The sequence below is a fragment of the Ceratotherium simum genome, chromosome 5 (assembly GCF_057802395.1).
Source record: "Ceratotherium simum simum isolate JZ-2026a chromosome 5, ASM5780239v1, whole genome shotgun sequence".
NCBI classification, from domain to species: Eukaryota; Metazoa; Chordata; class Mammalia; order Perissodactyla; family Rhinocerotidae; genus Ceratotherium; species Ceratotherium simum.
This window is the reverse complement of record NC_141904.1, coordinates 50,080,621-50,107,561: the sequence shown is the minus strand read 5'-3', so window position 1 is coordinate 50,107,561 and position 26,941 is coordinate 50,080,621. Positions and strand designations below refer to the sequence as shown.

Below are 26,941 nucleotides of genomic sequence, written 5' to 3'. Positions count from 1 at the left end.
GGTGTTAGGATGACCACGGGGATAGAGGTGTCAACCCAGGGGGCAGGGTGATGGGGTGTCTTCAGCGCTGGGGTTCCCGGAAGACTCCTTACCTGGCTTCCAGAAGGAAACCGGAATTTGTTGGGTGTCTACTGTGTGCTGAGGTCTGCCCTGGGCACTGTCCCCGCGTCGCCTTACCTGGTCCTTAGTTAGGAGTGAGGATCCCACGGGCAAATGAGGAAGCTGAGGTGCGGGGAAAGGCTGTGTCGGCTTCCCGGCAGCACACAGTAGGCGCTGTGCTAGGATGCAGACTCCCGTGGAGAGCTCCTGGGGAGCGAGGGCTGGGCACTGGGGGGCGACGGGCGGAAAGTATCCCGGGAACAGAAGGCAACTCCGGTGGTCGCCGGGCGCCCGCCCGCGTCCGGGAACCGGGTCGGAGTTTTCGCGCAGACACTGGACGTGGGCCTGGCCCGGAGGCTGGGAGGGGCGCCCGCTTCCCCTCCCTTGCCTCGCCTTCTTCCCCTCCTCTCCTTCCCGGGCGGGGTTCCGGGAACCGGCCGGGGCGGGGCGAGGAAGCGGGTGGCCGCCCGGGTCGCTGAGCGCTGTGGCTGCACCACGACCCTGGTGCATCTGTCCGTCTGTCCGTCCGTCCACCCGCCCAGCCATGGCTGCGCTGACCCCCACGCCACGGATCCTGTTGCTGGTGCTGTTGCTGCTACCGCCGCCTCCGGGTGGTGAGCCTTTGGGGAGGGCGGGAGTTTGTCCCGGCCAGGGACGGGGGTCAGCCACGTCCGCGCCGTCTCTGGAACGTGCCCAGGCAGCGCCATCCCCTCAGTGCCTCCCATCGACACCTAATAACCCCGAGGCATTCAGCGACCCCACGACTGACCTCTCCTCCACCCAGCACCCCTCTCTGTCTGAACTGACACTGCCCAGACCCCAGGCAGCTGCCACCATTGTTCTGCCCTGGAATGGTGGGGTGGGGGTCTGTCTTCTGATGTTCCAAGGGATTGGGTCCCCAGAGGCTGGGGTAGGATTCCCTGCTTAGCCTTAGCGGTGTGGGGGGCGGGGCGGGATGCTGGGAGGCCTGGCCCCTCCATCAGAGGCCTTCCCTCTCAGCCTCTGTTTACTGGCTGGGAGCCCCCATCGCTGTCTCCATGGCACTTGTGTTCCTGAAGAGGGCTGAGAATGCCTCCAGGGTTGGAGGAGACACAACTAACTGTGTGTGTTGGTTGTAGACTGATGATTCACAGCCCGGGGAGGCCAGGCTGGGTGCCTTTTAAGAGTGGGAATTAGAACAGATCCCACCCCCCAGCCATAGTTAGCTGAAGATCCCTCTAGGGTGGGTAGCTTCCAGGAGGGGAAGGGCTTTATTTCCTGGGGGCTGGGATGAATCTGGAGGACCTGGGGTGGGAAAGTGAGAAGGTGAAGCTCTGATCCCTGGTCCGGTGAGGTCTGGAGAGCCGTGTCCAGAGTGTCTGGGGGTCAGAAGAACTTTTGTGTCGTGGGCTCTTAGCCCAAACAGGGTCACCGGTGTGTCTTCAGCCCCAGCTTAGAGGCTCCGGCTGGACTGTGCCTGTAAAGGCTGTGAAGACCCTGCTGGAAGGGAGTCACTGAGCTACCCAGTAGCATGGGCCATGCTGACCATACGTGCTGTCAGGTGGACTGCTGGCTGGGCTGAACCTGTTAGTGGTCTGATTCTCTGCCCCACAGCTTTGCCCAGAGCAGGGTTCTACCTGGAGCTACCAAGAACAAAACACGCCCCCTACCCCCAACCCATTCCTAGTTATCTCTTCTCAAGGAGGTCACTCAGTACTTCTGTCTTTGGGCATCGCTCTGCTGCTGGCCCCAGGGTACACGATATACTGACCAGGCTGGGTCTCCAGAGTCTGCGTGCTGTGCCGTGACTGTTTCCAGGTGGCATAGCCACACTTCAGGGTTTATTATCAGACCTATCCCCAGTCTACTGTAGTCATCTGGGCCTTGCTGGACTGGGTGTTCCATTTGGGGTCTGTCTAGGCAGAATCTAGGACTGTCCCCTCCTGCTGGTGGGCTCTAAATCTCTGCTAATGTAGCCTAAGGATGCATGGGAACATTTGGCTGTAGCATCTCCCTGGAAGTTTGCAAACCTTGTGGTCACCCAAAGCCCTTGGTCATTTTCCACACTTGTCAGCCAGGTCCCCTCAACATGACGTTGTATACTGAGGCTCTGTGCTTACCCCAGCCTGTGGGGGTGTCCTAAGATCCCAACTCTGTGGCTGAGAGCCTTGTGATGGGTCTGGGGCTTCAAATGGTGCCACTGCCGTGGAGCCCTGGCCCCTGAGGGCACTGACATTTCCTAGGCACCTGCTGCAGGCCCAGCCCAGGTCTAGCTAAGTGCTGCATGGACGCTTATGTGGTGGGTGTGACTGTGGCCGATGGTGAACTGGTCAGGAGACAGCCTGCCGTGAGGGTGTGGTCTGTGAGGGTCGGGACCCTGAAGTTGTGGGTTGTGGTGTCCAGCAGGAGCTGAGGCTGCTGTGGCTGAGTGGTGGAAGAGGGAATGAGGATTAAGAACTGGGCGGCCCAGGGCCTGGTCCTCGGCAGCTGGTTGGGGGTGTTACTGACCAGCTGTGTGACTGCTGGACTTGGGCGGCTTCTGGAGGAGGGGGCCTGGAGTAAGGCCTTGAAGGAGGAGTAGATTTGAAGGTGGGGGATGGGAAACAGGCAAAAACATGGACAGAGTGTGGATAGGGCCAGAAAGTTGGGGTGACCTTCAAGGCTCTTTGCAGTCAGGACCCTGCTTTGTGGACTCTGGACTTGATCTTGAGGCAGTGGGAACCAAGGATGCTGTGGCCCGGTCAGACTCACATTTAGAAAGTTCGCTCTCGGCCCGGCCTGGTGGCGTAGTGGTTAAGTTCGTGCGCTCCGCTTCGGCAGCCTGCATTCACAGGTTCGCATCCCGGGCGCCGACCTACCCACCGCTTATCAAGCCATGCTGTGGCAAGTATCCTATATAAAGTAGAGGAAGACAGGCACAGCTGCTAGCCCAGGGCCAATCTTTCTTAGCAAAAAGAGGAGGATTGGCAACAGATGTTAGCTTAGGGCTACTCTTCCTCACCAAAAAAAAAAAAGTTCGCTCTCCCATCAAGAGGCAAGCAGACTAGTGGGGAGAGAGGGAGCCCAGTTGGGTGCCTCTGCTGTGGCCCAGGGGAGAGGGCAAGGCTGGTTGGGCAATGGCCAAAGGTGGCCAATGACTAAGATGGCTCAGAGATGGTCCAGGATGCTTGTGCCTGCTGGTGGTGCTGGGGAAGGGGCTGTGTTGGCTGGCACATGGCTGAGACCTGGCCCTGTGGCCACAGGTAAACAAATGTTTCTCTGCTCCAGCCCATGGTGAGGTGTGTATGGCTTCCCGTGGACGCAACCTCTTCCCTGAAATCTGTCCTGATTTCTGCTGTGGCACCTGTTACTACCAGTATTGCTGCTCTGATGTGCTGAAGAAATTTGTGTGGAACGAGGAAAGGTGTGCTGTGCCTGAGGCCAGGTGCGTAAACCAGTAGTCACAGGGCAGGTGGCTGGAGCCTGCCCCCAGCGGGAGCATGCGTGGACGGGAAGTAGCCCTGCTCTTCTGGCCTCTCAGCCCTCTCAAGATGGTGGCAGAGTGTTGGGCCAGGGGGGTTGGGGAGCCCCTGTTCTGGGCTGGACTCCCCAGACTCTGCTTAGTCACTTGCCCCTGTCTCCCACACTCTCGAGGGCTCCGGCTCACCCAGCCTGGGGCTGAGCAGGTTTCTCAGGGGTCAGTGGCCTCTGCTGGCCCTGTGGCTCAGCCCTGGGTGTGTACTTGTACAACATGTCTTTAGGACGGGCACCTTGGTGTGAGTGTACCCCACAGGATGTGCATGCACTGGGGGGGAGGGGCGGATGTTGTATGTGATTTGTGCAGGTACCATCTTGTGGGCACTAAAGGGCACTGTGCATGGGTATGCGTCCCACTGTGTGCCATGCCTGTGTCCTCTTTGCGTGGCCTATGGATTTACACTGCGTCTTGGGTTTAGACTGTTTCATGGGCTGGAACCAGAGTTCCAGGCCCCTGCGTGTGTCTCCCTTTGCCACATTCTCTGTTTCTTTTGTTTTGGCCACAGGTATAGAGGGTTGAGATGTTCATCCTTCTCAGCTCATGGCAGGTGATCATCACTGGTCTGGGCAAGACCAGCCCCCCAACTCTCTCTCTTTTTTTTTTTTTGGTGAGGAAGATCAGCCCTGAGCAACATCCATGCTAATCCTCCTCTTTTTTTTTTTGCTGAGGAAGACTGGCTCTGAGCTAACATCTATTGCCAATCCTCCTCCTTTTTTTTCCCCAAAGCCCCAGTAGATAGTTGTATGTCATAGTTGCACATCCTTCTAGTTGCTGTATGTGGGACGCGGCCTCAGCATGGCCGGAGAAGCGGTGCTTTGCTGCGCACCCGGGATCCGAACCTGGGCCGCCAGTAGCGGAGCGCACGCACTTAACCGCTAAGCCACGGGACCAGCACCCCCCCACACACACTCTCTTATATATTTACTTTAATCTCTCATTCCATTCCCCTCTCACCCCATAGGCAACCAGTCTGCCGTATCCTTTTGATTGTTTGAGTTCTTGCAAAGTCTATGTCGTTTTGTGGGCACGGTGAACCCCCTTACTTTTTGCATTCAGTGCAATGTTTGTAAGAACCATGCACATTGCTGTGTGTACATCTGGTCCATGCCCACCACTGATGTATCATTCTCTGTGCTGTGAGTCCAAAACTTGCTATCGTAGATAGACTATGATACTACATCCACCTATACTTCCTCCTACCTCCTTTTACGGAGCCATGTGAGAATTTCTTGGAAGTGTACGTGGCAGTGAATTGCCAGGTGAGAGACATGCATGTAGTTACCGACTAAGGACTTTCAAACTGCTCTTGGGAAAGGCGACACCAGGCTGCATACCTGCCAGCCACACCTGAGGGTTCCTGATGGATCATATTCCATCCTTTTACTTTCATCCTTTTGATGTCCTTATATTTTACAGCTGTCTTTTTTTGTTTTTTAATCCATTCTGGTAATTTTTTTAAAAAACAGGAGCATTTATTCCATTAAAATTATTTTTTTTGTGAGGAACGTCAGCCCTGAGCTGATTCCAATCCTCTTTTTTTTTTTTTTTTTTGCTGAGGAAGACTGCCCTAGGCTAACATCCCTGCCCAACTTCTTCTACTTTATATGGGACACCACCACAGCATGGTCTGGCAAGTGGTGGGTCGGTGCGCGCCTGGGATCCGAACCTGCGAACACCCGGGCTGCTGAAGCGGAGTGCGCGCACTTAACCGCTGCGCCACCGGGCCGGCCCCCATTTAAATTTAATGTAATTGGTATTCTGGGATTGTATTTGCCATCTTATTTTGTACTTTTATTTATTGCTCCTATTCCGTATTTCTTTCTTTTTCACTTACTGTATTGTTTTGGTTTGTTTTTATTCCATTTTATTCTTCTACTGTTTACTTCTTCTTTTCCATTCTGTGTGCCTTTATTCATTTTTCTTGCCTCATTGCACTGGCTGGAACCTCTAGTACCTTGTTGAATTGAACTGGTGAGAGCAGACATCCCTGTCTTGTTCTCAATTTTAGGGAGAAAGCGTTTGCTATTAGGTATGATGTTAGCTGTAGCTTTTCATAGGTCCCTTTATCAGGTTGAGGAAGTTCCCTTCTATTCCTAGTTTGCTTGGAGTTTTAATCATGAAGGAATCTTGAATTTTGTCAGATATTTTTCCTGCATTTGTAGAGATGATCATATGATTTTTCTACTTTTATTCTGTTAATATGGTAAATTACATTGACCTTGTGTTTCAAGACTATTTTATCTGAGCAGAACTTAAGTTGATGGTTATTTTCTCTTAGCATACTGTCTTCTGGCTTTCATTATTTTGTTGAGACATCAGCTCAATAGCCAGTTGTCCCTCATTTAAAAGATATCCTTTTTTTGGGCCGGCCCTGTGGCTTGGTGGTTAAGTGCGCGCGCTGCGATGCTGGTGGCCCGGGTTCGGATCCCGGGTGCGCATCGAGGCACCACTTCTCCGTTCATCCTGGGGCTGAGTCCCACATGCAGCAACTAGAAGGATGTGCAGCTACGACATACAACTATCCACTGGGGCTTTGGGGGGAAAAAATAAAATAAATAAAATCTTTAAAAAAAAAAAAAAAAAAAAAAAAGATATCCTTTTTTCCCTCTGAAAACTTTTTAAGATTTTTTTCTTGTCTTTGGTAATCTTCAGTTACACTATGATGTATCTAGGTATGGATTTCTTTTTATTTATGCTGCTATGGATTTGTTGAACTTCTTAAATCTGTGGTTTAGGGGCTCTCATGTGTTCTAGAAAATTCTCTGCCATTACTTTTTTTTTTTTGAGGAAGATTGGCCCTGTGCTAACATCTGTTGCCAGTCTTCCTCTTTTTTCTTTTTTCTCCCCAAAGCCTCAGTACGTAGTTGTATATCATGGTTGTAGAGTTGTAGCTCTTCTATGTGGGATGCTGCCTCAGCATGGCTTGATGAGCGGTGAGTAGGTCTGCTCCCAGGATCTGAAACGGCGAACCCTGGGCTGCCAAAGCAGAACACATGGACTTAACCGCTGTGCCACTGGGCCAGCCTCTTGCTGTTACTTCTTTAAATATTGCCCTTCCTCCTTCTCCTTTCCTTCTGGAACTCTGATTAGACATATGCTACATCTTCTATTCCAGTGTCCATGTCTCCTAGTCTCTCTTCCATATTTTCATGTCTGTGCTGCATTCTGGATAATATCTTCTAACCTCTCAGTTTGCTCAATTCTTTCTTCAGCTGTGTCTAATCTGCTGTCAAACTCATCTATTGAGGTTTTTTTTTTTTTTTTTTTTGAGGAAGATTAGCCCTGAGCTAACATCTGTTGCCACTCCTCCTGTTTTTTTGCTGAGGAAGATTGGCCCTGGTCTAACATCCGTGCTCATCTTCCTCTACTTTATATGGGACGCCGCCACAGCATGGCTTGATAAGCAGTACATATGTCCACGCCTGGGATCTGAACCTGTGAACCCCGGGCCACCAAAGCAGAGTGTGTGAATGTAACCACTATGCCACTGGCCTGGCCCCTTGAGGTTGTTTTTTGTAGTGTTATACTGTATTGTAAAATATAATTCACACACAGAAGACTGTGCAAAATAAATGTACAACTCAGTGATTTATCACAAAGCAAATATCTGCATAACCACCACATACGTCAAGACCTACAACATTACCAGCAACTCAGAAGCCCCTTTGAGCTGACTCTCAATCACTGCCTCTTCTCCCAGCCCACAAAGGTAACTATGATTCTAGCTTTTATATAACTTTGCTTTTCTTTAGAGTTGTAATACCCAAGTATGTATCCCTAAATTCTATAGTTTGGTTTTTTTTAGGGGGGGAGTAAATATACTTTCTTGAGTTGATATATATCAAACATATATAAAAGTACACAGATCTTAAGTATACAGTTAAGTGCATTATTACAATGTAAACACATCCATGTAACCACCACCTAAGCAGGTCAAGATAGAACACCATAGCACCCCAGACGCCCCCTTATGTTCCTTTCCAATCAACATCCCCACTGTTATCCCCAAAGGTAACCATGAACCTGCTACACCTATTGTATATATTTACAGACATGCACATGAAATCGTACATATATTGCCTGTTGTTTTGTATCTGGTTTCTTTCTCTTAACGTGAGTTTTATCCATATTGTGTTGTTTGTTCATTTCCATTGGTGTAAGGTATTAAGTTTTATATCACATTTTATCCATTCTAATGTCAGTGGACATCTGGATTGTTTCCATTTTTTTGTCTATTACAAATAATGCTGCTGTGAGCATTCTTGTACCTATCTTTTCGTGCACATGTTTATGCATTTCTTTTAAGCGTATGTCTAGTAGTAGATGTAAGTAGAGATCAAATTTCATTTTTTAATATGGATATCCAATTGACCCAGCACCATTTATTGAGAAAAGTATCCTTTTTTCTATCACTCTGCGGTGCCAACTTTCTTATCAATTGAGTTTCCATATATGCGTGGTCATGTCTCTAGGCTCTCTATTACATTACATTGGCCTATTTGTCTATCTAAAGCTAAATAGACTGGGGCCAGCCCTGTGGCTTAGGGGTTAAGTGTGCGCGCTCCGCTACTGGCGGCCCGGGTTCGGATCCCGGGCGCGCACCAACACACTGCTTCTCCGGCCATGCTGAGGCCGTGTCCCACATACAGCAACTAGAAGGCTGTGCAACTATGACATACAGCTATCTACTGGGGCTTTGGGGGAAAAAAGGAGGAGGATTGGCAATAGATGTTAGCTCAGGGCCGGTCCTCCTCAGCAAAAAGAGGAGGATTGGCGTGGATGTTAGCTCAGGGCTGATCTTCCTCAAAAAAAAAAAAATAAAGCTAAATAGACTAAAACAGACTCGTAATTACTGTAGCTTTGTAATAAGGTTTGATATTTTTCTTCAATATTGTCTTAGTTATTTTTGGCCTTTTTTATTTCCATATAAATTTTAGAATCAGCTTGTCAATAAAACCTTAGATTGTATTGACTTTTATAGACTATTTTTGTAGAATTGACATTTTACTATATTGAGTTTTCCAATTCATCAACACAGCATATCTCCCTATGTATTTAGGTTTTCTTTCATTTGCTCTTTTTTTTTTCTTGGTGAGGAAGATTGGCCCTGAACTAACATCTGTTGCCAACCTTCCTCCTTTTTTTTTTTTGCTTGAGGAAGATTAGCCCTGAGCTAACATCTGTGCCAATCTTCCTCTGTTTCATATGTGGCTCGCTGCCACAGCATGGCTGATGTGTGGTGTATGTCCATGCCCAGGATCTGAACCCGCGAACCCCAGGCTGCTGAAGCGGAGCACGCAAACTTCACCACTATGCCACTGGGCCAACCCTTTGATTTGCTCTTAATTATGTAAAAGGCTCGTGTATCTTTCACTGAATTTTTCCTAGGTATTTTTTTGTGTGTGTGTGAGGAAGATCAGCTCTGAGATAACATCCATGCCAATCCTCTTGTTTTTGCTGAGGAAGACTGGCCCTGGGCTAACATCTGTGCCCATCTTCCTCCACTTTATATGGGATGCCGCCACAGCATGGCCTGACAAGCGGTGTGGCAGTGCGTGCCCGAGATCCAAACCCGGGCCGCCAGCAGTGGAGCGTGCACACTTAACCGCTATACCATGGGGCTGCCCTGGTATTTGATTTTTTTGACAGGACTGTGAGTAGTATAGTTTAAAATTTTCACTTTCTAGTTATTTATTGATTTAGAGAAATATTATTATTATTATTTTTTTTTGTGAGGGAGATCAGCCCTGAGCTAACATCCATGCCAATTCTCCTCTTTCTTTGCTGAGGAAGACTGGCCCTGAGCTAACATCCGTGCCCATCTTCCTCCACTTGATGTGGGACACCGCCACAGCATGGCCTGACAAGCAGTGCGTCGGTGCGTGCCTGGGATCTGAACCCGGGCCGCCAGCAACGGAGCGTGTGCACTTAACCGCTACGCCATGGGGCCGGCCCCAAGAGAAATATTATTAATTTTTATAAAATGACCTTGTATCCAGAGACCTTACTAAATTTACTTATTAGTTTGAGCGATTTTAATTGAAGCTTCTTTAGGATTTTCTACAAAAATAGTCATGTCATGTGCAAATAATGACAGTTTTATTTCTTCCATTCCACTTCTTATACTTTTTATTAATTTTTCTTGCTTTATTGCACTGGCTAGGATCTCTAGTACAATGTTGATTGAAAGTGGTGATAGACAGCATTCTTTTCTAGTTTCTGGTCTCGGAGGGATGGCTTTCATCATTCCACCATAATGTTGGCTGTAGTTTTTTTTTAGATACTCTTTATTAAATTAAGAGGTGTCTGCTATTCTGGTAGTGATACTAAAACTCTTTTTTATAAATCTTTGATGCTTTTTAAAGGAACATATTTCTTCTGGGTAAATATCTGGACGTGGAATTGCTGAGACATTGGGTGCATGTGTTCAGATTTGGCAGATACTTCCAAACATGGTTGCACCATTTATACTCCTACCAGCCACGTATGAGAGCTCCAGCTTATGCTACATCTTCTCCAAAACTTGATATTGTAAAGCTTTGTTTGTTTGTTTTTGTTTTTGGTTTTTTTTGGTGAGGGAGATTGGCATGAGCTAACATCTGTGCCCCTCTTCCTCTATTTTATGTGTGGGACTCTGGTACAGCATGGCTTGATGTGTGGTGCGTAGGTCTGCACCCAGGATTTGAACCTGCGAACCCTGAGCCGCCGAAGCGGAGCCGTGAACTTAACCACTACGCCACCAGGCCAGCCCTGTAAATCTTCTTTTTTATTTGAGGTATAATTATGTACAGTAAAATGCACAGATCTTAATGTTTCAGTTTGAAACATATATACACACGCATATATATATATAATATGTATAGTCATATATAACACTTCAGTCAAGATATAGATCATGAGGGAGCTGGCCTGATGGTGTAGTGGTTAAGTTTGCACACTCCACTTTGGTGGCCTGGGGTTCGCAGGTTCAGATTCTGAGTGTGGACTTAACACACCACTCATCAGGCCATGCTGTGGTGGCTTCCCACATACAAAATAGAGGAAGATTGGCACAGGTGTTAGCTCAGCGACAATCTTCCTTAAGCAAAAAGAGGAAGATTGGCAATGGATGTTAGTTCAGGGCCGATCTTCGTCACCAAAAAAAAAAAAAAAAAGATATAGATCATTGCTATTTCCTAGAAAAATTTTTTTTTGTATTATTTTTTTGTGTGTGTGAGGAAGATTAGCCCTGAGCTAACATCTGTCGCCAATCCTCCTCTTTTTGCTGAGGAAGACTGGCCCTGGCCTAACATCCGTGCCCGTCTTCTTCCACTTTATATGGGATGCTGCCACAGCATGGCTTGACAACCAGCGCATTGGTGTGCACCCAGGATCTGAACCGCAGGCTGCCGCAGTGGAATACGTGCACTTAACTGCTGCACTACTGGACCTGCCCCCCTAGAAAATTTTAATTTAATTTAATTTAATTTTTTTTTTAAAGATTTTATTTATTTATTTTTTTCGCCCCAAAGCCCCATTAGATAGTTGTATGTCATAGCTGCACATCCTTCTAGTTGCTGTATGTGGGACGCGGCCTCAGCATGGCTGGAGAAGCAGTGCGTCAGTGTGCGCCTGGGATCCAAACCCGGGCCGCCAGCAGCAGAGCGCGCACACTTAACCGCTAAGCCACGGGGCCGGCCCAGAAAATTTTAATTTTAGTAATTTTGGTGGCTGTTTTCTTTTAAGATTTCAGTCTTTTGAAATTTATTGAGATTCATTTTATGACCCAGCATATACTGTACTGTGGTGAATGTTTCACAGGTACTTGAAAAGAAGGTATATTCTGCAGTTGTTGCATGTAGTGTTTTATAAGTGTCAATTAGGTCAAGTTGGTTGATAATAGTGTTTGCATTGTTTCTATCCTTACTGGCTTTTGTCGGCTTGTTTTATCAATTACTGAGAGACTACCGATGTTTATTCTTCTTTTAGTTCTGTCAATATTTGCTTCATGAATTCTGATGCTTTGTTATCAGGTGCATACATATTTAGGATTGTTTTGACTTTCTGAGGAATTGCTCATTTTATCATATGTAATGTCCCTTTTTATCTCTTGTAATACTATTGTAAACCCCAAAGACAGTATTTTTTTTTTTTTTTTTTTAAAGATTTTATTTATTCACTTTTTTCCCCCCAAAGCCCCAGCAGATAGTTGTATGTCATAGGTTCACATCCTTCTAGTTGCTGTACGTGGGACTCAGCCTCGCGCTGGACGGAGAAGCGGTGCCTTGGGGCGCGCCCGGGATCCGAACCCGGGCCGCCAGCATCAGAACGCGCGCACTTAACCGCTAAGCCACGGAGCTGGCCCCCCAAAGACAGTATTTTAATTGTTTTCGACAGCGAATATTTATTTACATTTATCCATATACTTATCTTCTCTGCTGCTGCTTATTGCTTTCTACGTCTTTAAGCTTCATCTGAGATCCTGTTCCTTCTACCTTTAATGCAGGTATGCTGGTGTCAAATTTTCTTGTTTTTTGTTTGTCTGGAAATGTCTTTATTTCATCTTCCTTCTTAAAGGATATTTTTCCTGGATGTAGATTTCTAGGTTGGCAGTTATAAACTTCTTTCAGCACTTTGAAGCTTTCATTTCCTTGTCTTCTGATATGTGTTGTTTCTGTTGAGAACTCAGCTGACAGTTTTATTATTGCTCTTTTGCAAGCAACATATCTTTTCCCTGGCTACTTTTAAGATTTTTCTTTTTGTATTTGGTTTTCAGCAGCTTTACTATAATGTGCCTCGGTGTGGTTTTCTTTGAATTTATGCTGCTTGGGGTTCACAGTATTTCTTGAATTATCGACTTCTTGTTTTTCATAAGTTTTGGAAAATTTGCAGCCATTATCCCTTTAAAGATTGCTTTTGCAATCTTTTTGCACTCCTTTCCTTTCAGGACTCTGATTACACCTATGTAAGACCTTTTGTAAACTGTATTCCGTATTTTACCTACTGTCTTCTTTATTTACATTTACCATCTTTTTGTGTCTCTGGGCTTCAGTCTACATATATTTGTTTGGACCCATCCTCCAGTTCATTAATTATATCTTTAGCTATGTCTAATAAATTATTAATTTGTTGTATTATTTTTTAGTTCTAGAATTTTTATTTGTTTCTTCTTTTATATTTCAAGTTCTCTTGAATTGCTCAATCTTTTCTTTAATCTCCTTGAACAGTGTATGTTTTGTTATTTTAATATCAGTGTCTGATAACTTCAATATTTGAAGCCCCTGTGGATATATTTTTTTAACTTTGTGGGGAGTGTAAGAGATTGTTACACATGTACATGTGTTAAATGCAGGGGTGAGTTTAGGACTTCCCAGCTGCTGGGGCACTCCTCTGTTTTATCTTCCCTCCGCTCACGGTTCCCACAGCTTACCAGGTCACCACAGCTTGCTAAATCGCAACAAAGTTTCTCCTTCCTGCCACCCTACAAATGCCCATAGGACAGGCTGCTTGGGGCTGGTGCCAGGCTTGCTTTGGTATCATTTCATACCCGTTGGAGAGTTTTTTTGTTTAACTCCTTTGTGAATCTTCCCATCCCGGTAGAAATTAAATTCCTCAAAGAGAGGCACGGTTTCTTGGTTATTTTATATTTTACAACTCCCTACCCCATCACCCGAGTACAGAGAAGACCGCAAACCTGCTAAGCTGAAATGGAAGAAACGATCCTAACACAGTTGAAAGGCCTTGAGGCCATTCATGGTGGTGATAACTATATCCCAGGGCCCTGTGGGAAGCTGTAAGTTAACACAGTCTTGGCCTTCCAGGCTCATAATCCAACTGGACAAGCACAGACCCTAAACCAACCTAATACCAGCTGGCCAGAGCAGAATTTCCCCCAGTACCTTGCGGCCTTTGAGAAAAAGCAATCCTCAAGTATATTCGGGAAATGCCAAATTGAATAGAGTTCATTTAGATTCCTTTTCAACAGGAATTCTCAGAGCCATTAATTCACTACTGTGCAGTCTAAATCTCCAAGAGAGAGCTATGATAAACAGTATTCTCAAAGTTAGTTCACCATGGAACCCTTTCCAGAGCATTCTGTAGGACTGGTGTTCTTCAGAAGACACCTTGAGGGGCCGGCCCGGTGGCGCAAGCGGTTAAGTGCGCGCGCTCCGCTGTGGCAGCCCAGGGTTCGCCGGTTCGGATCCGGGCGCGCACCGATGCACCGCTTGGCAAGCCATGCTGTGGCGGCGTCCCATATAAAGTAGAGGAAGATGGGCACGGATATTAGCCCAGGGCCAGTCTTCCTCAGCAAAAAAAGAGGAGGATTGGCAGATGTTAGCACAAGGCTGATCTTCTCACCAAAAAAAAAAAAAAAAGAAGACACCTTGAGAAAAGCCCTTCTTGAGGCATAATCCAGAGAAATCTGTATTTGGAAGCCCCTGTGGATATTTCTATTGTTGATTGTTTCTGTTGTTTTCTATTCATGTTGTCTAGTCTCCTAGTGTTCTGGAAAATTTTTGATTGTGTGCCTAACATTGTATTTGCAAAAGTGATTGTGGAAATTTGGAGCTCAGGACTTCCTCCAGAGAGAATTTATGTTGCTTTTGCCAGGAACACGAGCACTCTAAGATCACCTTGCCTAGTTGCAGAGACTGAGATGATGAGAAGCTGAACTGTCCACTCAGTTTCTCCCTTCATCTTAGCGGGGAGCTTTTCAGGTCCCAGCCCAAATGAGTGGAGTCATCAGGGCCTCCCCAGCTGGTAGGCTCTGGATCTAATCTCTACCGCCTGAGGCTTTCAGAAGTTCAGCTCAGTGTCTCAGTTGCCCTCTGAAATTTCCTAATGCCCCAGGAGAAAAATGGCCCCAGATGCCAGGCTCAATTCCATGGATCTTTCTTCCCAGCCTCCCTACCACTGTATCCAGCTCGGTATTCTTCACTATATCAGTGCTTGCCAAAACCTGCATACTGATTTTTAAAAAAATATTTTCTCCTCAGCTTTACTAGTTGTCTTTCTAATTTGTTAGGGTGTAGTTGTTCCTAATGCTGTTAAATTTTATTTTGTGTTACATTTAATTTTGAAAATTTTCAATTAAGTACAAAATTAGAGAGAATAATGTAGTAACCTTGTATATCTATCACCTGCTTCCATAGTTATCAACACTCTGACACTATTATTCTGTATTCCCCCCACCACTTTTTTTTCTGGATTACCTTAAAACAAATCCCAGGCATCATAAACATTTCTCCTTAAAAGTTAGTTTTTATCAGTACAAATGAGTCCTTTAAATATAACCACTATATCAATAACACATTTGGCACAGTTAACAGTAATTCATTAATAACTTTCAATACTTGTCTGTCTTCAGTTGCCTCCACTTGTTTCAAAAATGTCTTTTCATGGGTGGTTTGTTCAAATCATAATCCAAACGAGGTTATTATTTTTTAAATGTTTGTTGTACCTATAGTTATTTCCCCTTTCCTAGTCTGTATTTTTTCCTTTTTATATCTTTTCTCCTTTTCTGGCTTAGTCTTGCCAGAGTTCTACCAGTTTTGGTTTTGTTCCTCTTCTCTCTTATTTTCTGGGGCTGTTGTCTTTTATTTTTGCATTTACTTTTATTTTTTAATTTTTATTTATTTTGCCATTCATTTTATTTATTTTTGTTTTTGTTGTTGTTGAGGAAGATTAGCCCTGAGCTAACATCTGTGCCAATCTTCCTCTATTTTGTATGTGGGTCTCCATCACAGCATGGCTGATGAATGGTGTGGGTCCATGCCCAGGATCCGAACCCGTGAACCCAGGCCCCTGAAGCAGAGTGCTCCAAACTTACCCACTATGCCACAGGGCCAGCCCCAAGTATTTACTTTTATTAACTCTTTCCTTATTTTTTGGGTTTGCTCTATTTTTTCCATCTTCTTGAGTTCAATACCATCTCACTATTAAAGATGAGAAATTCTCCTCTATGAACTACATTAACTGTTTCATGAATTTTGACCTGTAGTATTTTCATTATCATTCAGTTTTACATATTTCTTTTTTTTTTTTGAGGAAGATTGACCCTGCACTAACATCTGTTGCCAATCTTCCTCTTTTTTCTTTTTTCTCCCTAAAGCCCCAGTACATAGTTGTGTATCATAGTTGTAGATTTGTAGGTCTTCTGTATGGGATGCCACCTCAGCATGGCTTGATGAGCGGTGAGTATGTCTGTGCCCAGGATCTGAACTGGTGAACCCTGGGCCGCTGAAGTGGAATGCACGAACTTAACTGCTACACCACCGGGTTGGCCCCTACATATTTCTTAGTTTACTTTATGATTTCTTATTTAACCCATAGGTTTTTTTTTTGTGCCTTGTTAATTAGTCTCCCAAGGTATGACTTTTTTTAGCATTTCTTTTCTTTTTTTTTTTTTAACTTTATGGCATTGTACTCTTCTGTTACTGATTTCTACCGTCATCCCATTGTGGTCAGAGAAGATCTTTGTATGGTAGCTATCTCTTCAAATCTATTGAGACTTGTTTTATGGCCTCACATGTTGTCTCTCCTGGAGAATGTCCTGTGTGTACTTGAAAAAATGTGTGGCATTATAGCCTGAGATCCTGGTGTGTGTGAAATCCATCCTGAGGAGGCCATCAGGGCTACCTCTATGGCCCAGTACAGGGTTGGCTTTTGTGCATGTTCTGTGTGTACACTAAGGTAGTGTTTGTTCCTGGGGTGCTGGGTGGGGTTCGGGTGTGTTAATCCTGAGGTTTCTTCTTTGCAGTGGGCCTACCGACATGGAGCCACTGGAGCAGCTGGGCTCAGCGCTGAGGTTTCGCTCCAGCTTGGATGGCGATCCCATGTCAGGGTAAATAAAACCTGCAGGCTGGGTGCATCTTCCTGGCAGAGGTGACAAGAGGGCTCTGGTGGGCTAGGGCAAGGGCTGTGGGGACTGGGATGGCACAGCGTCATTGGAGTGGGACCCCAGGGAAGCTGTCACCATGTCTGACCACAAAGACCCTTGATCCTTGTGTTGGGAAAATGTGTGCTCATCATTGTGCTAGGGATAGGGGTGACTGTGGTTGGAGGTTGACATTTGAAAGGCCAAGAATGAGGATCCATATTGGCCTAGGTGATGGGGTAGGCACAGGTGACTGATGGGTGTAGGTGATGGGGAGGGAGTGACAGTGATGGGGGTGATGGTGGCAAAAGGCAATAGTGATGACGCAGTGGTGGCGGGAATGAGGTGATGGGGGCTACAGTGCTGAGTGTATAGTGATGGGGCAATGGTGATGGGGGCAGCGGTGGTGGGGATAGGATGATGGTAGATGGTGGCAGTAGTGCATGGTGATGGTAGAGAGGCTGATGGTAATGGGGTGACAGGCAGGAGTATGATGATAGGAAGTGATGGTGGTGATTGTGGTGGTGATAAGGGGTGACAGTGGCAGGGAGATGTGATAGGGATGCTGATGGTGGGTATATGGTGATGGGGTAATGGTGGCAGTGGTGACAGTGATGGGGGCGATTGTGGTGCAGGGTGCATGTTGATGGGGTGATAATGGTGGGGCAAAGATGCTGGGACAACTGATGATACATGGTTCCCGTGTCAAGGTTTGTGGGTCGTGGTTACCGTGTCAGGGCCCTCCTTTCAGGGGGCCAAGGCACAGCCCAATCTCCCAAACTCCAGCTTCCTTGGCCAGGTTCCTGCCCTTTCTTGTGGCCACCGTTAACAGGCGTCATGGCAAACATTTCATGTGGATGGAATGGGCATACAGCCGCTCGTGTGTGTTTTCCTGATGGAGTCTGTTCCATGTGCTGTCTGCCCCCTGCCCTGGTGGATCTAGAAGCCCATCTCAGGAGAAGTTCCACCCTGGCCTGGTTGCCCCTTTGGAGGATGAGACTTTGGGCTCCGGGCCTGCGTGGGGGGCCTGGGTTCTTGTCCTGCCCCATCCTGTCCTGTGAACCAGGGTGGGTATGGGGCCTCACTGGCTGCAGTGGAATCAGAGCAGGGCTCCTGTTAGTGGGGGAGGGGAAGAAGTGCAGCCTGTGCCCCCTCCTCGGCACCTGGGGCTGGGCCTCCTCACTCTCTTCTGCTGGCTGATCTAGCCCCCTGGGTTGGTCTGAGACTGAGACCTTGAGTGCCCCTCCCTCCACGTCCAGGGAGCGCCCCTCCTTTGCTGAGGCCCAGAACTGTGGGCTTTCAGACAGCCCCATGGGAGGTTCCGACCTCCAGCCAGTGTGGGCCTGGAGGCAGCCGAGGAGTGGGCCTCATCCTGAGGGCAGTGGGCACCGTGGAGGGTTCTGGGAAGTGTTGGGGTCTGGTGTTTTAGGAAGGAGACCACTCTGGTTGCTCCATGGAGGATGAAAAGAGTGGGCTGGGAGGGTGTGGCAGACGGCCAGTGGGAGGCAGCCTTGGCTTCTTGGTCCCACGTATTGGAGGCCAGAGGGAGACGGGGCTTGATGGGGCAAGGTGAGGCTGGAGACTGGGCATTCAGCAACTGCCTACTAGGAAGGCGGCTGGAGTGGCAAAGGGTAGGTGGTACCCTGGTCTCTGCTCAGGTGACAGGGTCAGAGATCTAGCCCTGTGTGGGGATGCAGGATGAGGAGTGGTTTTGGGGTGAAGGGCTTGGATTTGGGTGGGATGAGTGTTTGAGGACCGAATCTGAGAGTCAGCAATGTTTGAGGAATGGCCACAGGAGGAGCTGAGAGGTTGGGTTCAGAGAGGTGGGAGGAGATAGGAAGGTGGCCTGGTCTGTATTGAGAAATGTGGCTTCCACACCATGGACGCCATGGCACCCTTGGCAGGAGCCATTCAATTGAGTGGATAGAAGAGTGAGTTGGAAGTGTGTACGGGGAGGTGAGCGTAGACAGCCCCTTGGAGAGATTTGGCTATGAACAGATGAGGAGTAAGACGGGAGTTGGAGGAGAATCAGGGTGAAGAATGGCTCCTTTTGCACTGGTGGAGACTTGAGCTGGGAGTGGAGAATGGGGACAATGCAGAACAAGGTTCCCTGAGGGGCGTAGGAGGAGGAGTGGCTTCTCCGGGCTGTGGCTGCAAGGAGGTGGCTGGGGCCAGCTCAGGAGGGCCTCTCCCTCCCTGAGGGGTGCGCAGAGAACTAGGTCTGGTCAGCCTGACCACACGCCGTGGTGTGCACACCACTGCACAGCGTGGGCATGCTCTGCTGCCTCCCTGCTCCAGCTCCGCCCCTCACGCCTTCCACCCAGGCCATCTTGCTCACCCATTGGGAAGTACAGATGACTGGAGTTATGCTCCCCTCCCACTTGCCCCCCCACCATCTCATTTCTCCTCTACTTTCTGAGCAGAGCCCCAGCCTCTCGCATAGCACCTGCCTTATATAGGTTGAGGGCTTGAGAAGCAGGTGCTGGGAGCGTAGAGGGACAGGGTCACCAGTGACACCTCTCCCTCAGGTGGGCGTGAATGCCCTCAGGTGAATGCTGCCTGTCCCCGCCCCAAGGAGAGGTCTCTGTGTGCTGCCACTGTTGTTGTTTGTCCACTGGAGTGTTGCCTTGGGGTCCAGCTCCTGCTGCCCAGGCTGGGGCTGGGAGCTCCGGGGAAACCCTGACAGGGGAAAGACCCCATGTGCCAGGGACCCGCACCAGCTCTGCCCCCAGCCCCCACCACTGACCTCCTGTTCCTCTTCATTCTTGGACCCTCGCCCTCAGCTCTCCCTCTGGGTAACTCTTTGGCTTCCCCAGGAACAAGGCACCGGGTCAGAGCACAGGGATCCAGATGAGTCCACATCTGCCTGGCACAACCTGGATGGGTGGTGTCCTCCTTCAATATGGGCACCATGTTCCCCATAGTGTGGCCATGTTACCAGTGGGCTCAGGATTGGTTCAGGTGTTCTGCACCCACCCCCTGCCCCCACCTGCACTTTGGCAGGTGAGTGCTGTACTGCCCTGTTGAACACTCTGTGGCTGTATCCATTCTTGGCTTGTTCTCTCCCCAGAGCTTCCTTGGTTCCCTGTCATGGTTCTTTTGGATCTTGATTTCATTGTCCCTTCCCAGCTCTTTGCCACTCACAGGATGGTTGGGCAGGGCTGGTGTTTTTTTTTTGGTGAGGAAGATTGGCCCTCAGCTAACATCTGTTGCCAGTCTTCCTCGTTTTGCTCAAGGAAGATTGTCCCTGAGCCAACATCTGTGGCAATCTTCCTCTATTTTGTATGTGGAACACTGCCACAGCATGGCTTGATGAGGGATGTGTAGGTCTGTGCCCGGGATCCGAACCCGTGAACCCCCGGCCGCCAAAGTGGAGCGCGCGAACTTAACTACTACGCCCCTGAGCTGGCCCCAGGGCTGGCGTGTTTTTAAGCACCTGAGTGGTAGAACTTCTGGCTATGGGCCCCAGGCAGGCCACTCCTAACCCTTTACCCCAGCTCTGCTGTGACAGTGCAGGGGAAAGGCAGGGAGGTCCATTAGGTGAGGTGTGGGCTCCAGCCCTCACAGTGTCCTTTCTGCAGCTCTCACGCTCTGTCACAGCTGGTCTGCTGCCTTGTCAGCATCATGGTGAGGGTGCTGGTGTCCAGCAGACGGCTGTTTCACAGTCTGAACAGTGGGAGTCTTTGGCCTCCTGAGGGCCGCCCAATTTAGCCCCACCACGAGCTCCCTGCCTAGGCTCTTGCTCTCCTGGCCTTCTGTCTCCTCCTGTCTGGGCTGACTCTGCTTTCTGAACTTGGCCCTTGGACTCCTTGATCTGCAGGTTATCCCCAGCCTTGGGAAGCCACAGTTCTTCCTCTCAGAAGTGTCGTTCTGTTAGTATTGTGGCCTGTTGTGGTCACAGGCCCCTGCCACATTGTGCAACCACCTCTCAAATACTGCGCTTCCTCAGAGCATCATGCCTGGCTTTCCTACTAGGTGTTGCCCATGGAGTCCCTGAGTGAATTTATTCATTCGTCAGATACTTATTGAGCACCTACTGTATGCCAGGTGCTGGAGATACAGTGATGACCCAAAGCAGGTGCAGTCTGTGCCTCCATGAATCCACAGGCCGGAGGCAAGATGCACGTCAATCAAATGCTCACACAAAGGAGTGTGTGTTTATAAACTGAGATAGAGGAACTTGATTATGTAAGCGCATTTGTCAAGGAGCCTGACCTCATCTGCATGGTCAGGGAAGTTTTCCCTGAGGAAGTGATATTTTGAGCTGAGGTCTGAAGGGTGAACAAGAATTAATTATGTGGGGGTGGAGGAAGAGAAGGGTGGATCAGGCAGGAGGAACTGCATGTGCAAAGGCCCTGAGGTAGGACAAAGCATGGTGCTTTCAAAAGCTGAAAGGAGGGTGATGTGGCTGGAGCACAGAGGAGGGAGGGTGGGAGTCCTAGACCACACAAGGACTTTTATTTTATTTAGACTTTTAAAGATTAAAATTTGCTTTATTACAATAAGTTTTACTATCTGGTGAGACAAATCCTAGATTTTTTTTCTTCTTTTATTGTCGACTATAATATATACACAGAAAAGTACAGATACAACACACATACACATGGAGTTTGGCAAGTAAATTATACAGCAAATTCCTGTGTGATCCCAGGAGCTACAGGAGCCATAGTAGGCTTTTGAGCAGAGAGTGACATGATTGGACCTGGCAGTGTGGCCAAGGGAACTTGAGGAGGCATCTGCATGTTCTTGGCGAGGCAGGTTAGTGGCTTGGAGCATGCGCTGGTGGGAGAAGAGGAGCTGAGGGGACCGGGTGGCAGGAGTTGTGTGTCATCCGGGGCCCCAGGGTCTGCTGGTGGGTCTAGATAGCTGAAGGTGCCCAGTGGGAGTGTGGTTTGGGCACACTGAGGCACAATGAGGTGGGGACATCTATTAGACCCATGGTAGCACTGTCCTGGACAGTGGGGTTGACGGGCCACCATAAGAGGCCAGGCCTGGGCAGGCGAGGCTGGGGAGGCAGCTCTGGGAAGACGGCCTGAGCGCCTGGGCCCTCCCTGCTCCTGGCGCCTCTAGGATGCCAGCGCCTAGGCAGCTGGGGCCCTGGGCTGTGCTGTGTCTTTAAGAGGGCCTGTGTCTGTCCTTCCTTCCACTGACGTCAGGGATAGGGGAGGGCCGAGGAAATTTGCTTTCCTTTTCCTAGAAAGGGGAGGAGATTAAAACTGAGTGGCCCATGGTGGAAAGAGGGGAACTCCAGGGCTGCAAGAGGCCCCTGAGTGAAGGCGGAGGCTAACATGGGGTGAGCTTGGGCGCCATACTGTGTGCGCGTGCGTGTGTGTGTGTGTGTGTGTGTGTGTGTGTGTGTGTGACAGAGACAGACAGAATGAGAGTGAGAGAGAAAAAGATTGATGATGATGGCCCTGCAGTCGCGTGTGACTGATTATGTATGACCGTCTGGGCTGTGAGGTGGAAGCCCCTCCACCCAGGGTGGGGCCTCCAGAGGCGGTGGATGCCCCACAGCTCACCAAGCTCCCTTCCTGTTTTAATGCGCTTGGTGCAGTTGCCAAGCATTTACCTTTTATTAAAAAAGAGCCTGGCCTCCGGGAAGGGGAGGCTAGCAAGGGGCTCTATCTGCCCTTGAAAGCCAGTTTTGGTGAACTTCCCACCAGGGCTGCTTTCTTAAAGGGCAGGCCCTCCACTCTGTCGAGGTCCTTGCCCTGGGGCCTGCGTCAGGCAGGAAGGCCTCCTCTTCTAGAAGGCAGGGCCACCTCCAGCCCCTCCATATCATCCTTCTGGCTCTGTTCACCCACCTGCCCTGCTGGTCAGAGTGTGGAGCCCAGGGAGGTATGTGAACAGCTGGTGCAGGGCTTGGCACCCGCAGGCTCCCATCACTCCGAGGCCAGCAACCGTGCCCCGGGCTGTGAACCGTCCAGCGCGGGGGCTGTGTTCACCGCGTGCCTCTCCTCGCTGTTCTGGCCACACTGGCCTCCGCTCTCCTGGAACTTCTCCCCGTCTTTGTCACCTGTGCTTCCTGAATCATTTTACCTTCAAAATCTGCTTCCTACAATGGACTGTGGCTCCCAAAGGCCAGGAGTTGGTCTGTCATGCCCACTGCTCTTTTTGGCTCGAACTACACGGTGCCTGGCTTGTGGCGTGTGCTCAGTGACCATCTGCTGATCGGTGAGGTGGACAAGACATGTGTATGGGGGGAGGCATTTGAAGAACTTCCTCCCAGGCTCCTGAGGGTGGGGCAAGGGGGGCAGACCCTGGGTGCCGTGCTTTACGTAGACTCAGAAACAGCCCATTTTACTCTTGAGGAAACTGAGACTGAAACAGGTTCAAGCTACTCACCTTGAAGTTGCTGTTTGTGTTGACCAAAGTCTCCTCTGGCAAGAGGAGTGCCCTCTGGGAACGGGTGGGTGTGGACTGCTGGTCCTGGGTAGGGGCAGAGGCCCCGGGTCACGACTGGCTCTTTGGCAGGTTCGGGGCGACTGTAGCCGTTGGCCTGACCATCTTTGTGCTCTCTGTTGTCACCATCATCATCTGCTTCACCTGCTCCTGCTGCTGCTTGTACAAGATGTGCCGTCGACCACGTCGTAAGCATGCCCACCCCCACCCTACCCCACTCTGACTCCTGTGTGCAGGTACAGACCGCAGGGTGGCAAAGGGAACTGACCAGGGCCCTGATTTGGCTGAGCTGGAGGGAGGGGTGACAAGCCTGAAGGTCCTGACTGGGATTCTCTTTGCAGCGGTCGTGACCACCACCACGGCCACCACCGTGGTGCACGCCCCTTACCCACAGCCCCCAAGTGTGCCGCCTAGCTACCCTGGACCAACCTACCAGGGCTACCACCCCATGCCCCCACAGCCAGGGATGCTGGCAGCACCCTACCCGACGCAGTACCCACCACCCTACCCAGCCCAGCCCATGGGCCCCCCGGCCTACCATGAGACATTGGCTGGTGAGTACCACTACCAACTCTGACCCCGCCTGACCCCCCGAAGCTCCGGCCTCTGCCCCCTCACACCGCAGCTCGCTGTGCCCACAGCCAACCAGCGTCCTCTTTCTTTTCAGGAGGTGCCGCCACACCCTACCCTGCCAGCCAGCCTCCTTACAACCCGGCCTACATGGACCCCCCGAAGGCAGCCCCCTGAGCACGCCCCTGCATCTCTGGTTGCCACTTGATATGTCGTGTGTGTGAATGGGTATGCAGGCACGGTCCTTCTCTCCCCGTGCGTAGTGTGTGTGTCCTGTTTGTACACAAGGATTCTTTTGATGCTGACGAGGTGGGGAACAATCCTTGCCAGAATTGCTGGGACCATATTTTGTTCTCTTCCTCACTTGAAATTATGCTTCCTTGAAATCTCAAGCAAAATTAAAAAAACGGGTGAGAGTTCTTTTCCAGACCACCCCAGGGAGACCAGTTGTGGCTCATCACACTAGAATAGCACAGCTTTCTGTGGGCAAGCTGCACACATGTTCTTGGCAGAACGGTTAGCCATTGCTCGAGGCCATAGCTTGTCCCCAGGGTGTGCGGTACCCTTGGAAGAATCAGAGCCATGATGCAGGCAAGTGGGTGTGGCTTGACACCTGCTTACGTAGGGTTTCAATCCTTTTGGCAGATGTCCTATAGATCCTCGGAGCCTGTACCATGCCCAGTGGAGGGTGGGCAGCCTTCTGATAAAACAACTCGAGCAGAGCCACACCCACCCCTAATAATGTCTGCCTGGACTGCCCTGCATCCTCCCTGGGACCACCTGGAAGGCCACATCCACCCACAGTTCTGGCTTCCCTTGCTGGCCCTGGCCCCCACCACAGGTGGGCAGGGTGGTCTCTGTCTACCTACACACTCAGGTGTCCTCCCTGCAGTGTTTTTGTTTACTTTTAGCCAAATATTTTGCCTGTTTTCTGTTTCAAAATGTGTGTGATAGTTGCCGTGAGGCTGACACCCCTGAGTCCTGGAGGGAAACTGGGCCACAGAGGAGAGGCACCATCTGACCTCTGATAGTTCCTGCTTCCCCTGACACCAGCCTCACAGAATATCCAGCTCCTGTACACTAGTCGACACTTTGTCCTGGCAGCGGGGACACCTGGGCCAACAGGCCGTCTGGACCAAAGGTGGAGGGGGGCCCTGGGTGGCTGCTCTGGCCCAGACATGAATACCTCGGTGTTCCCTGTTCCTCTGTTAATGTCTCACCAGATCTGTCTTAGCCTTGTACTTGTTCACGTATTTTTGAGAGTCTAGGGTCTGCACCCTTGTTTATAATAAATGCAAACATTTGGAGCTGCTGCCCCCTTTCTTCAGAGCCTTGGCTGCTGGGATTTGGCATTAGGCTAGGTACCAACGCTTGGATTTCCATGTTTTCCCTACTTTTATTGGGCTCAGACATCTGACCATCCTGCTAGGGTGGGTGAGGGACAAAGACTGTGCCACTCTCTAGGCCCCCTCCCTAGGTCCCTGAATGTGGGCAGAGGTGCAGGAGGCTCTCAGGCTGCCAAGGAGGGTTAGAGGCGAGTGACCACTCAGTGCTGTGGGGGCTTTATTAGTCAGACTCTCCTTCTTGGCCTACTGCCCAGGTGTGGCCAGAGACAGCCCATACAGTGTGGCTACTGCCAAGGTCAGGAAGGCCAGCAGGCCCAGTGGGGCCAGCAGTCCCTCCCTGGGTGGGGCTCCAGGGCTCTGCATTGGAGGAAGGGCCTTGGGCCTCCTGCCCACGTCAAGGTTGGGACTGGTGTCCTTGGCTCTGGCCAGGGGTACAGTGGCTATGGCAGCAGATGGCCTTGGGTTGGCTCCAGTAGAGGCTGTGACCCCGTACATTGGCTTGACGGTGCTGAAGGGCCTGGCGTGAGCATCCACCCACTGTAGAAGGGCCCGCGGCCTCCACTGACAGATGCTGAGCAGAGCTAGGACGTCACCCTCGGCCGTGTGCGAGTCTGGGGGGGCCTGCCCATACAGGCGTGTGTAGATGCTGCCCAGGCTGTAGCTTTTCCTTGGGCCATGCTCCGAGGGGCTGCCAGCTCGCTCCAGGGCCTTCAGGGCAGCAATGCTATCCACACAGAAGGCGCCGTCCAGAGCACTGGCAAGGCCCAGCACAGCGAACTCTGCCTGGAGCAGGGGGAAGTCGTAGCGGTCACCGTTGTGTGCCACGAGGCACCAGGGCTGTGGCTGGCGCTGCAGGAAGGCTCGGAGCAGGTTGCCCAGGTTGGCATCGAAGCGTTGACGCCCATGCGCTGCCAGCATAGCTGTGCTCAGGCCTGTGATCTCGCTGGCTGCGGGGCTACAGGCCTTCCCTGGAGCCACGCACAGGGAGAGCTTGTCCACCACTCGGGGTGGTGGGGGAACCGTGGGAGGAGGCCCCTGAGGGGTGGGAGGGCTCTCCAGGGCACATCTGTGGACGGCCAGCAGGCACAGCTCCGTGACCTTGGGCTGGGAGAATGGCAGGCCAGTGGCTTCCAGGTCCAAGAAGATGAGGGTCTGCACAGGACCCGGGAGCAGGGCCTGCGAGCCCATGGTGGGTACCTGCCGCTGAGCCTGGGAAAGAGCATGGGGTGGGGAGTGGGCATGTGAGTGCCCCAGTGATAAAATCCAAGGCAGGTGGGGGTGGCGTGGGCCTCCCCTGCACAGGCAGGCACTGTTGGTGAACTCCAGGACTCATTTTCAGGACAGGAAGCCAGAGAGGGTGGTGGCTTCCTTAGTGGCATCAGCACACTCAGCTGTCTGTCTGGGAAGGTTTGGCTCCTCCCCTAATGCCCACTTAGTCTGGCGGGGTTCAGGGTGGGGATAAGGGAACCTACCCTATCCCCTTGGGGGTCCTCACTTACCGAGTAGCAGGCAGGCAGCAATGACTCGGGGCGCACACTTTCTGGCTGATTCTTGCTGCTGGCAGCAGTGGCGGGAAGTGAAACTCAGCCTGAGCCCGCCCACGGCCTGGCGTGAGCAAAGCCCGCCCTGCTGTCACTCTGCCTGGTCTGCCCCTCTCTTGCCAACACCCCTCCTTCCCCAGCACCCCTCTGCTCACAGTGACTCCTCAAAGGCCTTCTCAGATCTATAGCTGTGGGCCTGCTGGCAGGCACAATGCACCAGAGCCCTCACGCCCTCACACCAGTGAGTGAGCCAGCCGGGAGGACAAGGGCAGTGGTGCCTAGGCTATTAGGGAAGGCTAGCTCCAGGATTCAAGCCTGCCAGGAGCCCCTGCCATGGCCATTTTGCGCCCACCCCTTGGCCCCACTTTCCCAGGCCTCCCTGGTTTAGGCCTGGGCTGAGGGCTGCCTCCTTCCTTGTCACACAATGGTTTCTTCCCATGGCCTCAGCCCAAAGCGATGACTCAGGGCAATTCCACAGGGAGGGCAGGGCTCCTTCCTCAAAGCAGATTTGTTACCATGGGGACCGAGTCTCAGCTCCAGCCAGGGACAGGAAGAAAGATCCCAGCCTTCCCTGGGTCCCGCTCCTGCTTCATCCCTCCCACTCAGTCAACACAGATCAGACTCAGGAAAC

At 50.4% G+C, this 26,941-nt stretch overlaps 2 protein-coding genes across 3 annotated transcripts; one reads left to right on the top strand and one right to left on the bottom strand.

The window, feature by feature from the left end:
- Nucleotides 1–570: 570 nt before the first annotated feature.
- On the top strand, nt 571–24,730 carry SHISA5 (shisa family member 5). 2 transcript variants are annotated; one of them, XM_004419653.3, is made up of 6 exons: nt 571–713; nt 3,346–3,502; nt 16,335–16,418; nt 22,926–23,041; nt 23,195–23,407; nt 23,521–24,730. In XM_004419653.3, the coding sequence occupies exons 1-6, from the start codon at nt 644–646 to the stop codon at nt 23,598–23,600; spliced, it is 720 nt and encodes a 239-aa protein (XP_004419710.1). In that variant the 5' UTR covers nt 571–643; the 3' UTR covers nt 23,601–24,730. The 2 variants fall into 2 exon arrangements, with proteins under 2 accessions (XP_004419710.1, XP_087287058.1); XM_087430932.1 differs by lacking the exon at nt 16,335–16,418.
- TREX1 (three prime repair exonuclease 1) lies at nt 23,739–26,800 on the bottom strand. Its single transcript, XM_014791669.2, has 2 exons — nt 26,269–26,800; nt 23,739–25,978 (listed from the first exon to the last, which is right to left on the bottom strand). Exon 2 carries the CDS (start codon nt 25,955–25,957, stop codon nt 25,013–25,015), a length of 945 nt encoding a protein of 314 aa, XP_014647155.1. The 5' UTR covers nt 25,958–25,978; nt 26,269–26,800; the 3' UTR covers nt 23,739–25,012.
- Nucleotides 26,801–26,941: the final 141 nt, after the last annotated feature.